Source organism: Mandrillus leucophaeus, unplaced genomic scaffold, assembly GCF_000951045.1.
Source record: "Mandrillus leucophaeus isolate KB7577 unplaced genomic scaffold, Mleu.le_1.0 Scaffold918, whole genome shotgun sequence".
Classification (NCBI taxonomy): Eukaryota; Metazoa; Chordata; class Mammalia; order Primates; family Cercopithecidae; genus Mandrillus; species Mandrillus leucophaeus.
The window spans coordinates 269222-286611 of NW_012110008.1; the positions used below are offsets into that span (position 1 = coordinate 269222).

General features: G+C 37.2%; 1 protein-coding gene across 1 annotated transcript in view; it reads right to left on the minus strand.

Annotated features, from left to right (window-relative positions):
- Positions 1 to 17390, minus strand: part of ABCC9 (ATP-binding cassette, sub-family C (CFTR/MRP), member 9) — a 145992-nt gene that overhangs the window by 46546 nt on the left and 82056 nt on the right. Inside the window, exons 22-27 of the mRNA XM_011969874.1 lie at positions 17162 to 17246; positions 15770 to 15850; positions 8242 to 8379; positions 7963 to 8088; positions 3626 to 3722; positions 949 to 1178 (exon numbers count right to left, since the gene is read on the minus strand). Coding sequence (XP_011825264.1) covers positions 949 to 1178; positions 3626 to 3722; positions 7963 to 8088; positions 8242 to 8379; positions 15770 to 15850; positions 17162 to 17246 — 757 coding nt within the window. The remainder of the gene's footprint in view (positions 1 to 948; positions 1179 to 3625; positions 3723 to 7962; positions 8089 to 8241; positions 8380 to 15769; positions 15851 to 17161; positions 17247 to 17390) is intronic.

The following is a 17390-nucleotide window of genomic DNA, read 5'->3' on the forward strand; positions in this document are numbered from 1 at the left end:
CTTCCTTCCTTCCTTCTTTCTTTCTTCCTTTTTCTTTTTTTTTATGGAGTTTTGCTCTTGTTGCCCAGGCTGGAGTGCAATGGCATGATCTCGGCTCACCGCAACCTCCACCTCCTGGGTTCAAGCGATTCTCCTGCCACAGCTTCCCTGGTAGCTGGGATTACAGGCATGCGCCACTATACCCGGCTAATTTTATATTTTCAGTAGAGACAGGGTTTCTCCATGTTGGTCAGGCTGGTCTCGAATTCCCAGCCTCAGGTGATCTGCCCACCTTCGCCTCCCAAAGTGCTGGGATTGCAGGCATGAGCCACTGTGCCCGGCCTGGAGTTCTTTCTTACTAGAAAACCAAATGTCAATATCAGACAAGATTGTTGACTTCATCATTTTGCATGCATTTAGACGGTTGAAGGAATGCAATTTTTTGAGGCCCAGGGTAGTGTCCCTCCACCTGCTCCTTTCACTCTCTTTCAGGGCTTGCTTAAAAGCAGATGAAGAGAAAGAGTTTGTTTTCAGGTTTGGGGCATATTCTTGGCTTTCTATGTTGTAGAGCTCACTTTTCTCATTCCTAGTCTCAAAATGACCGGCTAATGCACTGATGTAGGTAGTTAACATCAAATACCATAAGAACAAATACAAAAAGGTCCTAGGTTTGTGCGTATATATGTATAAAATACATAAAAATATAGGCATATAACTCCCTTGAATATAAGTCTAAGCATTATATTTAAATATTTCATATGATAAACTTTAAAAGTATTAATAATACCTTCTGTTTTAACATGTTTGATAGTTTGTTCTATTTCAGGTCCTGTTGTAAGTATTAACTTATTAAATTATCACAGAAGTCCTATGGCATTTGGGATATAAGCATCTAACTAGATAAGAAGGTATCACTGTTAATCTCAATATTTCCTTGATGATTTAAAAACAAAACCAAACTAATTGTACCTGATCAGCTTTTCCAGTATTGTTTATACTGTACTCCGATGTCCATGTGGCCAGCCAATAGTCTATAGCTACAATGACTGAATGCTTCAAAAGCTTAGAGAAAATCATCAGGATGAGCAGGAAGAATCCTCCAGATGTCAGGTAGCGCCAGCAGGTTTTCCATGGCATTTTAGTCCTGAGCCTCATTACGGTGGACATGTTATCATCCTCATCTTCCTCCTCTTCTTCCTCTACATACAAAAACTTTTGTTTAAGCTTCAGATGGGCACCAGATGGATATAATTTTTATTGCTCCACAAATAGTATATAAACATTCATGCATAAACATATTTGGATCCCTGTGGTCTAATAACCTAAAAAGTAAAGACAAGCCCTTCCTCCCCATAACCTGATATGTATATAGTATAGCAGTGAAGTACATACAGGATAACTTTAATGAATAAAGTTCCTCTGGAAAGGGAACTTTTCCATACATTTATAAAAATGTAGGCATTATACATTTATAAAAATGTAAGCATTAGTAATGAAGTTTTAAATGCTTTTAGCAGGGCAAACCTCATTTCTTTCTGAAAATAGGTGAAAAATGAGTGAATGAATGAGTAACAAACATAAAATCTATGTCTGGATGAGACTATTTGCTGATATACTGCACATCAAATTGGAAGAAACTTACTAAGTTATTGAAGGAATTGTGTTGCCAACAAAAACCACATACCTGGCTTACAAACATCTACAATATTTTGACCTGCAAATTTCTGAATTTATAAAGCTGCACCAGGAGGGAATAGGCTCTGAAATCTGTGCATAGCACAAGAGGGCACACTCCATGCCTACTTTATGGCCCCAGGGAGGAACCTTACAGTGGGCAAAGCCAGGGAACACAAAGGATAATGGTCTGGGAATTCCTCTCAGATGTTTAAACCATCTAGAAACTCCAAGATGGGTTTCCTTAAGGATGACTCCACTGCTAAAGCAGGTTTTGCATTTCCCGACAATCAAAATGTAATGATTTCTATGGTCCAGTGACTGTGCTTCCCATCCTTTGCTTTTCCAGAGGAACTTTATTCATTAAAGTTATCCCGTATGTACTTCACTGCTATACCATATACATGTCACGTTGTGGGGAGGAAGGACTTGTCTTTACTTTTTAGGTTATTAGACCACAGAGATCCAAATATGTTTATGATGAGGAGACTGAGCATCACCAAAGATCCTGATATTTGAGCTGGATGCAGTAAATGACTATGTCTCAGATGGTCTCCCCTTTGGCAGGGTGTGTCCTTTGTGTGAGAAGAACAGACTAGAAATTTGCATGATCAAAGAGGTGGACACTTACACTTTGCTTCCTGTCTCCCCAATACCCATTCTTTGCTTCTATATTGATTGAAATTTAAAGTTACCCATGGCTGCCCAGCTAAAGACAGCATTTCCTCACATTCCTAGTATTTAATCTTTCCAACCAATGACCGAGTCAATAGTAATCAAGCAGAAACAATATGTGCAACTCCAAGTCTCTTAAGAGAAAGAAAGTATCCTCTACTTCTTTTCTTCCCCTACTGTTGGCTTGAGCATTCTGATAGGACCTAGAGCAAGAAACTAATAAGTAAGATGTACCGTAATTGGCTCTTCCACATACATTACTTCCTTTACCGTATAAGCAAAGCGCTATTACCTTATTTTATACCTGAGGGTGTGCATTAACACAGCAAGCCAAGGGCACAGTTAGCATCCCCACTGAAACACTGAACAGAGTAATTGGGTACAACTCCACTCTTGTAGCACATTAGAAATAATTTGTTTAGAATTCTAGAAGCTGATGTCTGTTTACAGCACCAAAAATTCTTTAAGAACATTTTTAATCATAGAAATTGAAAGTAAATTTAGCCTTCATTCATTAATTCATTCACTCAATGAATATTTGTTGAAACACAGAAATACAAAAGTAGCACATTTTGGTGCTATTTGGCTTGAAATGAACATTTTCTCCGTTTTTTTAATTGGTTGGTAGAAATGCAGGCATAAGCAAAAATTACAAAGGGAAATGGGGCATAATGCATTTATTCTATTGACTTAAAAGGTGGTTTATCTCACAACGTTCTTGGCAATGAATGTCAAAGCAGTGTAATTATTTCATCTCATTCCTCACATTTCCAGTCAATCTTTTTTCCCCAGTGTACCTTATCAGATCCAGAAAACTGAAACATAACAAATGGCATTCTAATTTTGTTATCCTTCATGGCTATATTGTCATGAAAACCTCACGAAGATGAACTGAATGAATCAAATATAGCTACTTCAAAATGCCATATTTCCCCTTTATTACTTATTTCTGAAGGATTAAAATTTTCTTAAGTAGATTTGGTCATCATACTAGACAATTTCAATTTTTCTGAACAAACGTCTAGATCTATTTACAATCCACTGCCATTTCCTTTCAAGTCTTTCTCAGACATAACAACTGTAGTAAGACACATTCTGTGGAGCCCCTCAAGATGACTGTTGATGGATTACATCCACCTTTCCTTGACTCCTATTGTTTCCATTTTCGGTATTATTTGATTTAACTTTTTCCCTTGCAAACGGGCTTATTATTCCTCATGGAGACACTCACACATTAAAAAATGCTCACATACTGTTACCCCGTTAGAATGTTCCAGATAAAAGTAAAAAGATCTACCTTCATCTTCGTCCTCCATTTGGGCTTTGGCTTCTCTTGAATACATGGCCCTTCGGAGAGTTTTCCTCTCTAAAGTAGTTTGATCAGCTTCCATATCCTACAGTAAACATTATACTATCATGCAAGGAGCTAACACCAGTAGGTTGTGACTCATCAATGAATGACTCACATGTGTAAATGGTTAGTTACCTTTACCAGTCTCAGGGGTTCTGTGCTCACTCTGGAGATCCACAACTCCTGTTACAGAAGCAGCTGTGGGGGCAGAGCCTTAGACTTGCAGGAAGTGCTGCAGTGCCCAAGGCTGTGGGGCAGCACACGAGGCCAGGAAAAGCAAGAATGAGATGCAACTGACTCCAGAAGCAGGGTGGTATCTCCCTGAGCCCTAAAGCATAGTTCTACCACTGCTACTTATTTTTACATCACCTTCGGACTATCCTTGTAATTTTTCTAACTAAGGATTCATTCATGTTAATACATATCTTCCTTCAAAAGACTACATGGTTCCAAGTTGGTTAAACTGCTGTCAGCCATCCACTATTGTGAATTATTAAATCAGAATGAGTTTCTTTAGCATCTTACTAAGGGAGCTGCACAAAAGAATAGGAATTCAATAGGATCTGAAAGAAGGTAGAGAAATTTGAAGAATATAGGCAATGAGGATTCTAGGTGCCTAGCAGTGTAAGAGAAAGGTCTAGGAGGAGAAAATATGCAGAAAGAGAAGGGAAATGTGCCAAAAACAAACTTTGCAGATTTTAAAGAATTGCTGTGAACTTTATCCCGTAGTTAAGAAGGGGAGAATCATTTCATTTTCTCCATGCCCTGGCTTCCAACACACCAGCTCCCCCGACCTCAGGACTGCGGTAGTAGTACCAGTTCAGTTACATTGTGGGTTAAATCAGGTTCTACCGGCTATTCTGGAAAACCAACCATTTCCCCTTTTCTGTGGGGAAATGCATTCTGAATTCCAAACAACTAACCCATAAACTTTTGGAATCTATGGTAAATTGGGAGCTTCCTGTATATGCCAACACAAAGAAAAAAAAATTACGCAGTTTTGCTGTTACATCAATAAACCAATAAATCTTTTGTGATCATTTGCTAGGTAATGACCTTGGTTGATTTTTTTTTGGCCTCATACAACATGTCTAATTTAGGAAACTTGCTATTCTAGAGGGTTCTACTACTTCAGATTTTTGGTTAAAAGAGTGAAAACAAAAATGTCTCCAGAATCCCATTTTTAAAGAGACAGTTTGACCCCAGTTTTAAATTTTGCATAATGATACGAAGACCAACATTTATAAATGAAGCTAAATTAAACACAAAATTAAAGAGGATCCCTGACTTGTGCATATCATATAATGAAACAAAATAAACCTTCATATTGAAAAGTAGATTTGATTCCAGTTCGATTCCCCATGCTGTGACCAAAAGGTTTAAGATCTTGGAGACATTAAAAAAACAAATAAACAAACAGACGAAAAGCCCAAACAAACTTTAAAGCATTTTTTCCTAAGAGTAAATGTTCATATTAAGCTCATTATAGGTTAAATTTTTTTTGTTTTTGTTTTGGTTTGTTTTTTGCTTTGTTTGTTTGTTTTTGTTTTTGTTTTCTTTTTTGAAACGGAGTCGCGCTCTGTCGCCCAGGCTAGAGTGTAGTGGCGCAATCTAGGCTCACTGCAAGCTCCGCCTCCCGGGTTTACTTAACGCCATTCTCCTGCCTCAGCCTCCCGAGTAGCTGGGACTACAGGCGCCCGCCATCCCAAGTAGCTGGGACTACAGGCATCCGCCACCACGCCCGGCTAATTTTTTGTATTTTTAGTAGAGACGGGGTTTCACTGTGTTAGCCAGGATGGTCTTGATTTCCTGACCTCGTGATCCTCCCGCCTCGGCTTCCCAAAGTGCTGGGATTACAGGTATGAGCCACCGTGCCCAGCCAGGTTAAATGTTTTAAATAGTGTTGATACTTGGACTAAGTAAATAAAAATTTAGTTTCATCTATCCACTAAATATTCACTGGGCCAGGCCAGGTGAGGACAGTAGAGAGGAAAGTGAGGAGTGTTAAAGGAGTGTTAAATAATACCAGTTTATTCTGCTTAACAGCATTAAGAAGATAATGGTTCATGTCATTTAAGCTATATTTAAATCAGCTAAAAGTGTTAACTTCCTCTCCTTTGTAGTTTTCATTATTATCTTTTCGTTATATTCTTTCCCGTTTACCCCTTAATCCTTAAACTGACAGCTCTTTTTCAAGCACTGCACTAGGAAATTTTGTGCATCCTTCGGTTTCACCTTCCTTCTCCACTTGCTTGAGCTGGACAACTCATTGTTGAGGGGTCTGCCCTGAGCATTGCAGAATGTTGAGCACACTAGATGCTAATAGCATCCCCGCCCCCTTCCCCCTTACTCCCCCAAGTTGTGACAACCAAAAATGTCTCCAAATATTGCCAAATGTCCTCTAGGAGGCAAAATTGGCCCAGGTTGATAGAAAACACCCTGTCCTGTCCTATAACAACTAAACAGAAAGCTGTTTGTACAAAAACTTCCCCAAGGTATTGTAGTGGTCTTGTTCGCAGTGTGATTCTCTCTGGTTGCAGATGAATTCAGGTGCCTGCCTTTTGCTATGTGGCAGTAATCTCCCTCCATCCTGAGATAAGGATTCTGGGCAGGTGCGTGATTCATTCCGGCTTCTACGGGCTGCCATTCTACCTCGTAACTGGATTTACCCTGTCCATACCCTAACTTGCTCCTTACCTCCTTCAGTTCATACATAACCCTGTAATGTGTCTTTAATTATACAGCTATGCTATCTCAAGTGATCACTTCATTTCTAAATACAACTTAATGGACTTTCTTCCTGGCTTGCTTAACAGTATTACTATAATATTGAGCCAACAGCTCTCTTTATTTTCCAGCTGTTCTTTCCAAAGTAAACCATAAATTGTCCCACTCCTTAAGTTTACGTCATCTTCTTTTGTCCCTGGCATTTAGATCGCTGAAAAAAATGTCATTTGGAGTTATCCCCGGTACGTTTAGAATTAAGCTTCCCATAGCACAATTGCTAAGCGGGCACTTGTCGACTGTACCTCATAATGTTTTGGAGGTTTTTGTTGGTTTATTGCTTTTTTTCCCCCCCCAAACATCCTCATTTCAATGATTCTGTGATTTGTCCTGTTCTGCCTTTATATTTTTGCATATATCTTTTCTTCTTTGTGTGGTTTGCTTTTGAGAGCTTTAGCAAATCCAAAGAAGGTAGAGAAATTCTAGGATTTATCTGACTTTGTATCTTCCTCACTCTATGGAGACAGATCCTTTATTTTCTTTTCTAAAATAGTATGTTTAAATTTCCTAATATTTTAAAGAAATTCACTGGTACAAATATTTCATTTTGTAAATGCTCATTCCTGGCTAAGAATACTAAGTGCTGGACACTTTGTACTCCCAAATCAAGAGCAAAACATTTCAAAAATTTGCAAATTTAATTTACAATTTCACTTGTTGATCAAAAGTGTTTCCTCTTTTGTTGTACTCAATCTGGTATCCAACTCTGTGATCACCTCATTCCATGTTATACTTACATCATCCATAACATTATGGTGCAATTACACCGGATACACACTTATGTTTAAATCCCATTGGTACCACTTATTATATACGCTGTACAACTTTAGGCAAGTTACTTAACTTCTCTGAGCCTCAGCTTTCTCATCTGTCTAAGTAAGGTAATATTTTCTTTGCTTATTTGTCAGGAGTTGGTGAGAATTAAAACAGATCATGTAAAAAGGGCTTCTGGACTTTAAAAAAAACATACAAATGTCAAATTTTATTTTTATTTCCTTCTGATTACCTTCTTTCACCCCAGAAGCCTTATCCCAGACATGCCTTACAACTTTGCCCACTACTCAGAGCTCTTCCTTCCAGATCACCTTGGCTTTTGACTTTCCCATGACCCTCTATTTGTAAGTGGTTAGTGAAAATAGTTCTAATTTTACAGATGAGAAAAATGAGATAAAAAGAAGCAAAAATAAGGAAATGCCGTGCTTCAGTAAGTAGTTTGTCTAAGTTTTAAACACACATATAATTGCACTATAGTTGAAATTCAAACACTCTCTCAAAACCTGACAGCGCCTCATCCAAAGATAGCATTAGAATTTCATAGGTTCAAAGTAGCCTGTTCATCAATAATATGTAAAGATACAATTGCTTTGGATTTCAGATAAAGACCAGTATATTACCAAGCATTAAATGGTAATTTTAAAAACAGCATTCTTAGTCATGCTTAGTAAATTTCTAACTCTTCTGAATTGGACTCTGAACTCTTCTGAACTATGAGCACTTACCTTTTCTAATTCTTGATCTTGCCGATTCATAAGTGTTTTCCAGTGTTCATAAAGCTCAACATCTTTGGTTTGAATGTCCTTCAAAGTTCCTTCTCTTAGGACACTTCCATCTTTCATGGCTATGATCTAAGGAAAGCGGATATTCCCAGAAATGTGACAAAAAGCCTTGATTGGCAAAATGATTTAATTACTTTTATTTCAGAAAGCATTTTTTACTCTCTCTATTCATTTATATGACTATAATATAAAAATGAGCAAAATTCTCTTCTAAACTCTTACCCAGTCAGCGTGCGTCAGATACTGTAATTTGTGAGTCACAAGAACGAGTGTCCTTTTGTCATCTTGCAGGAATTTCAAAATTCCCTCCTGCATTAGGTGATCACTCAAGTGAATGTCCAGGGCTGAGAATGGATCATCCTGCAACCAGTAAAATGAAGGAAAGGTGGACGTTTTCTATACTTTTTACATAACTCAATTCCTCTCGAAAGTAGTAATACAAATAACTAAGGGCAAATCACCCCCCGGATCTTATTTATTTAAAAAAAGATAACGAAAAACTACCTGTCAGGTACCATGCTTATTACCTGGGTGACAAAATAATCGGTACACCAAACCCCCATACACACAGTTTGTATATCAAACCTGCACATGTACCTCTCAACCTAAAATAAAAATTAAAATAAAACAAAAAAGAGGCAGGAGAAAAACAAACCAACAATGAAATAAAGTTAGAAGTGCCTGCAGGTGAAAAGCAAAACAGACTTTGTATAATTATTTTAAAAGTAAATAACACTATTCAAAATGTTTTGAATTCTTATTGAATCTGCAAGTTAAAAACTGTATTACTCAGCAATCTATAATAATAGAGCAAAACAAAGAATGAAAAGATAATAGTACTTGAATTCTAGATAATAAAAATAGGTATAGAAAATGTTAATTGGGCTGGGCACAGTGGCTCATGCCTCTAATCCCAGCACTTTGGGAGGCGAAGGCAGGCAGATCACCTGAGGTCCGGAGTTTGAGAACAGCCCGGCCAACATGGTGAAGCCCTGTCTCCACTAAAAACACAAAAATTAGCCGGGCATGGTGGCGTGGGCTTGTAATCCCAGCTACTTGGGAGGTTGAGACCGGAGAATCCACTGAACTCAGGAGAAAGAGGTTGCAGTGAGCCGAGATTGCGCCACTGCACTCCAGCCTGGTGACAGAACGAGACTCTGTCTCAAAAGAAAGAAAAAAGAAAATGTTAACTGGATCACAACAGGGCTTACTTAATGGGGATATTTTCAGAATTAAATGAGGTAATATACACGAAATGCTTAGTATGGTACTGGGTATATAATTGACATTGTTAGCTATTATTATTATATATAAGAATAGCATGCCTAACACTTACCTGACGACAATTGTTCTAGGGAGAATGTTTTCATCCACCAAGTGATTAGATATTTAGAAAATAATTTAAGAAATTACATTAATTTTCTTTTTTTGTTGATGATATCACTATAAATTATTTTCATATATAGTTCATTCCTAAAATGTTATATAGAGCATCAAACTACATGTTTCACCTTTTTGGATCTTTAAAAGAGGACAGCTAGAAACAACTGAAGAAAACTGGAATGTATCCTCAAAACTATGAATTAGAAAGCAAAGTGACCTGAAGGGAGGAGGCTGCAACAGAAATATAATCACCCCTTATAAGGACCAGGGATGGCAAGGAATGAAGGAAACTGAGGGAGCACTGAAGGGATAAAGCAGTAAAGAATGGTGGAGGTTTCAGGTAAAGAACTGGGAAGAGTTATCAGAACAGTGGGAAAAAAAGTTCATAAATGTCTTCTTCATTACCCTTCTTTCTTTGTTGCTTCTCCAATATGTAATATGCAAATAAACTTCTCCTTTCTCTTATGGGCCCAAGAAAGAAGTAGCTGGTTTCTCATGCTACTACCCGCAGGCTACATGTTGAGATATTTAGAAATTACAATCCTGCAAAATTTTCAATTGAGCACAATCACAGTCTCTCTACAGATAGATCGCATTGCTTAATAATCTGAATAATGAAAAACAAAGTAATTTCTATTTAGATAGAAACTGAAGTTTGGAAGTTAGAATACATTTATGTATAATCATGATAGGTTGTCATATGATTAGCTCAGTAATTTTTCAACTTTCCATCAATTTGTCTGTATAGCTAGAAACTATAAGCAATGTGACCTTATTAAAGGATTTAGGAGAAGCCTCATACAAAAGAAATATTAACAAAGCATTTTGATAGTTAAAGGGTGATTAAGAATTATAAGAGCCTTTAAAAAATCAGTCTGCTGGATATTATAATTGTGAATAAATGGGTGATATAATCAGTGTCCTCAAATGACTTTTATAGAAAAAACACAATTATCTTGATTGTCCTGAAATTTCTTTGGATGACATGGGAAATATTTCAAATCTTTCAGACCCTCTGGATCATCTTAATGTACATCAATTATTTCTGAAATGTTACAATAAGTACTTTGTATAGGAACTGGCTTTCAACTGCCCAGTGAGTTGCTTTTCAAAATCATCACAGACACTAGCTCCTTATTTGTCATTTAGCTCCTTTAATAACAAGAAAAAAATATTCTTACTTGAATTTTAAAATTATTAGATTTTGATAACTGATAGAAAATTCTACCACTAATACATAAAAATTTTTAAACATAGGTGTTATAATGTAACTTTGCAATTACTTAAAAATGAAAGTCAAAGTACCAATAGAAAGTGATATCTCCACAGCAATGGAAAAATATCAAGATTACACTGACAAAAGTGTCTCCATTTCCATCACCAACAATGCAGCAAGGATATAATTATCAAGATTTAGCAAATCTTGATATCAGCAAATTATTGGTTTTAGGAAAGCAGATGATTTTCACAGGAGGAATCTGATTGCCTTTGAAATAACTTTCTGCTTCTGATTCCATTAAAACTCCAAGAATAATCTGTGATGTAGACCAAACTATCCCAAATGATTCTTCCTGGGAATTTTTCACAGTAAAAATAAGACATGAATTAAAAATAAATTTTTGTAATAACGCAATGTGACTGTCCACAAAATTCTGATTTATTTATTTATTTATTTATTTATTTATTTTGAGACGGAGTCTCGCTCTGTCACCCAGGTTGGAGTGCAATGGCATTATCTTGGCTCACTGCAACCTCTGCCTCCTGGGTTCAAGCAATGCTTCCCAGTAAGTTGGGAAACAGAGGGAAACTGCCTCAGTTTCCCAACTTACTGGGATTACAGGAACATGCCACCATGCCTGGCTAATTTTTTTGTATTTTTAGTAGAGATGGGGTTTCATCATGTTGGCCAGGCTGGTTTCGAACTCCTGATCTCAACTGATCTGCCTGCCTCAGCCTCCCAAAGTGCTAGGATTACAGGCATGAGCCACCGCACCTAGCCTAAATTCTGATTTTACATATTAGAAGTTAGTAGGGCATAATTGAAAGTATATTATCTCTAAATTAAAAGGTCCACATTGTAGTTATGACCACTCTTGGAGGCTGGCCAATGTTTCAAACTCAGTCACTTCTTTTGTAAAATGGGGATAATAAAGAGGCCTGACAGAAAGCACCTTGGATTGCTGCAAAGATGCAACAAAATAATGTAGTAAAAGTCTGTAAATCATTTCAAAAGTGTTGTTTTATTATTATTTTCTTATAAATAAAGCCATGGTGGATTAATATTGTGCTTACCCCTTCAATGTATCACAGTGAGAGCTTAGCGTCTTCCAAGCATCTCTTAATAAGGAAGAGTGTGGTGACTGAGAACACAAGCTCTGGAATCCGGCCACCTGACTTTCTATCCCTGCTTCACTGTTACTATCTGTGTGATGTTGGATAAGTTATCCCCCAAAGCCTCAGTACGTTCATCTGTGAATAGCAGTAGTAACAATAACAATAGTAATAACAACAACAACGTCAAACCTAAGAGAGTTATTATGAGAATTAAGTGAGCTAATGTGTATAAAGTACTTAGAATCATGCCTAGGTCACAGAACTATCATTTATATGCCATATCATTTATATGTCATGCCCCACATGGTGGGGATTCATAGTGTTTTCTGTCAAATACAACCTTTTATACAACTTAACAAAAGTTGAGGCTTAATGGCTTGAGAATCACGTCTCCAGATTCAATGTATAAAATAAGATTATGGGGAAATACTTCCTTTAAAGAAAGCAAGATAATTTGCCAAATGGCCAATTCAATGAATGGTCAATTCTTTGTTCTCAAGCTTATATTATTTATTCTAATATACATATGTACAGTTTTCATTAATACATTCTCTTTTATATTCAATAAATGTGCTTAAATAGTATATTCTTTGTACGGATGTATTTTTGGAAATAATTTAATATATTCATTGATACAGCACACTTGCACAATGAAGTTTCCAAAAATAATATTTTTGATACATAATTAAGACATTTTCATCTAACTTGTATGCTGCGTCAAGGCTAACATGATAAAAGTTTATTTACAGCAAAATGTGAAACTATTCAAGTGACATGTACAAGTAAAATTCTTAACGATATAAGTAATGCCTTTTTCTCAATTCTATTTTCTTTAGCCAGCACAACAGATGGCATTGGGGATATTCACTGAATATTAATAGATAGAAAGGAGGAAAGAAGAAAGGGAGGGAGGAATAAAGAAAGGATAACAGGGAGTGAGCGAGTAAAGAAGAAAGGGTAAAAAAAAAAAAAGGAGAGAAAAGGAAAATACAGCAATAATTTCAGAAAATACCAGAGAATCTTTGCTGATTAGAAAGCCAATCTCAAAAGACATGCATTTCTAGCCCAAACTCTGTAATTCACTAGCCATCAGTCCTTGGATAAGTTTCCGCATTTAGCTTGAGGATACCATCTACCCTCTCTCAGCACTGTGATGGGAATCAAATGGGATAATACTGTACCTTGTGAATTTTTAAACAATGGAAGTGTGAGATATTATTATTTTTGAGAAATTTTTAAAACACATCAACAGTATTCCATTGCCGCTAAAATGTTTTTCAGTAGGTTGCAATGGAGTAATAAGACCAAGATCGTAAGATCCAATGGTTTTAAGGCTATCTAAGCTGATCAGTGTGCATCTAGCACAGATTTTTTCAAAGGGACACTTATAAACACTATACATCAGGGATTAAGAAAGCCAGACTCCGCCTCAAAAAAACAAAACAAAACAAAACAAAACAAAACAAAAATATGTTATTTGTGAAAGAATTGAAAATACTATGCTTGCTTGGCCTAGAGAAATGTAAATTTAGACAAGTTATGACACTAATATTAGAATGTTAAAATATATATATTTTATATATATATTAAAATATATATAATATATATTATATATATAAAATATATATATTTTGCTGCAGAAGTAGAGTGCAGGCTGAACAGACAGTACTCAGAAGCAGATCTCAATACCATAATAACTTTCCAAAAATGAGAGCTGTCTGTAGTAGGAAGAATAATGGACCCCAAAGATGCCCAGGTCCTAATCCCCAGAACCTGTGGCTGTGTTACCTTATATGTCCAGCAGGATTTTGCAGATGTAATTAAGACTAGAGACCTTGAGATGAGGAGATTATCCAGACAGGCTTAAACTAACTATATGCATCCTTAAAAGCAGAAAGCTCTCCCCGCTGTGAAGAGAGGAAGACGTGACTATGTAAAAATAGTCAGAGAGACATCATGTTACTGGCTTCAAAGGTGGAGGAAGGCAGGCATGAGACAAAGAATGTAGGCAGCTTGTAAATGCTGGAAAAAGCAAGGATATTGACTGTTCCCTTCCTCAGAAGGGATTAAGTCACCAATTATGGCAATATTTTATAGCAGTAACAGAAAATTTATATATTGTCCAACCAGGAAAAGCTGCCTTAAAGGTAAGCAATGTATCTTCAGGGAGAGTCATCAAGAAGCTGTTAGAGTTGATGCTAAAAGTCATCCTGCAATGAAAGGGTAGGAATTGACAATAATTTAGCCCTACAACTTCTTTGATTTCCATGATTCTAGAATTGAAGTAAGTTGGAGTCATTGAATCGCAGCAGGCAGTAAAATGAACTGAGGAAGAAAGCTACACCCAGGGGACCTCAGTCCCTTTCAGATTTCCAAGGCAGTCCCTCAGGCTCAGTCAGTAATTGATCCCAAGGTTCAAGAAGTCATTTCTAGTTGTGGATCCATCCATTATTGTAAAAAGTATTTACGGCTGGGCGTGGTGGCTCACACCTGCAATACCAGCACTTTGGGAGGCCAAGGCGGGCAGATCACTTGGGGTCAGGAGTTCGAGACCAGCCTGACCAACATGGTGAAACCCCGTCTCTACTAAAAATTAAAAAAAAATAGCCAAGTGTGGTGACATGCACCTGTAATCCCAGCTACTCAGGAGGCTAAGGTGGGAGAATTACTTGAACTTGCAAGGTGGAGGTTGCAGTGAGCTGAGATGGTGCCACTGCAGTCCAGCCTGGGCGACAGAGGAAGAGTCCGTCTCCAAAAAAAAAGAAAACCAAAAAAGTACAATTACATAGGCTATTGTTAGATCCTGCAATGACTTTCATGGTGTTTTGAGGTTTTTTGGGGGAATAACTTTGGAGACAGGTATTCTTAGGCAGATGACTTAGTATGTCCAAATTCTTCTACCATCCCCAATAACAGATCCAAATTCAGTAGAAAACTCCAAAACCAACTTACTTTTTGAAGAGGCTCTAGAGATTAGATGGAGTGAAGACTCTAAACATGTTCTGGGAACCGGATTTATAAGTGGTTAATAATTGTGCAGAAGGAGAAGGCAGGGATGCATTTACATACTCTGCCAGCATCTCCCCGTTGTCTACTTGTAAGCTATTTTAGGTCCCTCCTACTGGAGAGACCAAAATAGAGCAAAATTGTAATCAACATAACCATCAAATTGTATTTCTAGATCCACAGGTAGAAATAAATTATTAGTCCAAGATGGATATCATGAAAATCATTCATGGAGTTTTTAAAGACATAAATTTTAGATTCTACCTTTACAGATTATGCCACAGGTCTAGAGCAGAACCAAGATTTCTACAGTTGTAGGGAGTATCACAGATAGAGCTTATCCACAGCCCGAGTTGCACAGCACTGGAATGGGGTACTAGGCTTACTTAGCCCTATGCCTACCAAGAGTATATTTTCTGGCTTTTTTTTCTTTGCCATCAAATATAAATAAGAGGACTTATGATCCTGCCTCGTTCATCCAATACTATCCAAATCCTCACCTGGTTAAGAAACGCAGATAAACAACCACTAGGGCATCTCAGTCTTGTGGACACCAATCTGGATCCTCCCAACTCTCAAGATATGTTGCTCTTCTACTGATCTACTGATCTGTACTGCAAGGATTTATTTCCTCTATATACTTTATGATTTCACAAATTAAACCATTTTGAGAGGGAGTCTCACTCTATTGCCCAGGCTGGAGTGCAGTGGCATGATCTCGGCTCACTGAAAGCTCTGCTTCCTGTGTTCACGCCATTCTCCTGCCTCAGCCTCCCAAGTAGCTGGGACTACAGGTGCCCGCCACCACACTCGGCTAATTGTTTGTATTTTTAGTAGAGACGGGGTTTCACCGTGTCAGCCAGGATGGTCTCGACCTCCTGACTTCGTGATCCGCCCCCCTCAGCCTCCCAAAGTGCTGGGATTACAGGCGTGAGCCACCGCGCCCAGCCTTGTCTTATCTTTTTAAAGATTCGTTTGTCCAGATGGAAGAATGAAATAGAAATAAAAGGGAAGGCCATATTCTTACCAAAAAGACAATGTTGGTGTTTTGATACAGCGCGCGTGCCACACAGATTCTCTGCCTCTGTCCCCCACTCAGGTTGATGCCCTAAAGAAGAGACACCCCCAAATACCCATTTTTTTATATTAGTAAATGATCTCTTGGTAATATGACCTTAAAATATAAATGTCTTTTAAAAAATCTTAAATTGATAGTAACTTGTTAATTAAATTGTAGTAATATTGGTAAGAAAACATGAAAACTGTCTACTGGCCAACAATTCTCAAATTAATCAAGATGGCTTCAGGCTGATATGGTTAATCCTCCTTTCACTCTAATGGAGATCTCTGCTGTACAGAAGCATTAATAACCAAAACACTTTCTAGGAAATGCAAGCAATTCCAAGATTTTTTCTTGTTTCCTGAGTTGTGTCTGTAGTTTACTTAACATACAACCCAAATTTGATATTATGAGTTATGTGAAACAATACTAGCCTCAAGAGTATGCTTTCATAATAAAGTACCACTTACACATTTTTTTTTAAAAAATTAGTATTAATTGACCTCTTAGTATGTACCAGACTTGTGTAAATGGCTTTACATTTTTAAATTTCTCTTATTCTTCATAGCAATTCCAAGATGTAGGTATTGTTTTAATTTTACACATGTGTAAACTGAGGCTCCCAGAACTTAAGTTCATTCTAATACACACTGCGGTATGTAGCAAAAAAGAACAGTCATTAAGAACAAAGGCCACAGAGCCAGACTAATCCTGGCTACACTACTACCTTGGCAACTGTGTAAGTTCCTTAACCTCTCTCAGCCTTGATTTTTGCAACTTCATATGCAGATAATGATAACACCTATAACACAAATTTGTTGTGAAAGTAGATAATGCATATAAAGTTTGTGCCCAGGACTGACAACGATTAAAACATTGTAGACATTGTTGTTCTAACGATTATAGGTATAAATAGTTCTCAGTTTGTCTGAATAATATGACATCAATGCAAAACATGGTTACACAAAGAGAAAAGAGCACTTTAATATGAATAAACAGATGTTTAACAAGATTGGGAGAAGTTATCGAAAGTAGTCTTAGTTTTCAAACCCATTACAGCAAGCTCCACGTAAGCAAAAATGCATTTGGTCAAAGCCAGGAACTATGCTTCACTTTTTCTTGAGAACTCTTAAGTGACTAGTACCATGTTAAGTATACGGTGATTACTCAATAAATATTAATATGTAAGAAAGAGTGGCATCAAATGACACCTGTCCTTGGTTTCCTGGAACTTGTCACTCTGGACAACATACAGCTCCTAAGCTCTCAAATTTCATGATTCTCTATTAATGATTAAAAACAACCAGAAGACTTTTCTAGATTTTTGTTTATTGCTTAATGAAATTATTTATCGCTCACCCTCTCTCCAATTTCAGTTTGATCTCCAAATGGTAATAAGTCAATATCTGGCTGAAGAGAACAGGCATCCGTGACAGCTTTGTACCTTTAGGAGAAATGATTTTGAATTTTTGGATCTCTATGGATACATTGCCCATAAACTAAGTGCCAAGTTCAATACCTTGGAAGCTGAAACAAAACATTTGCTGAATCACTTATTATATGCCAGCCTCTGCTCTACATTTCTGGA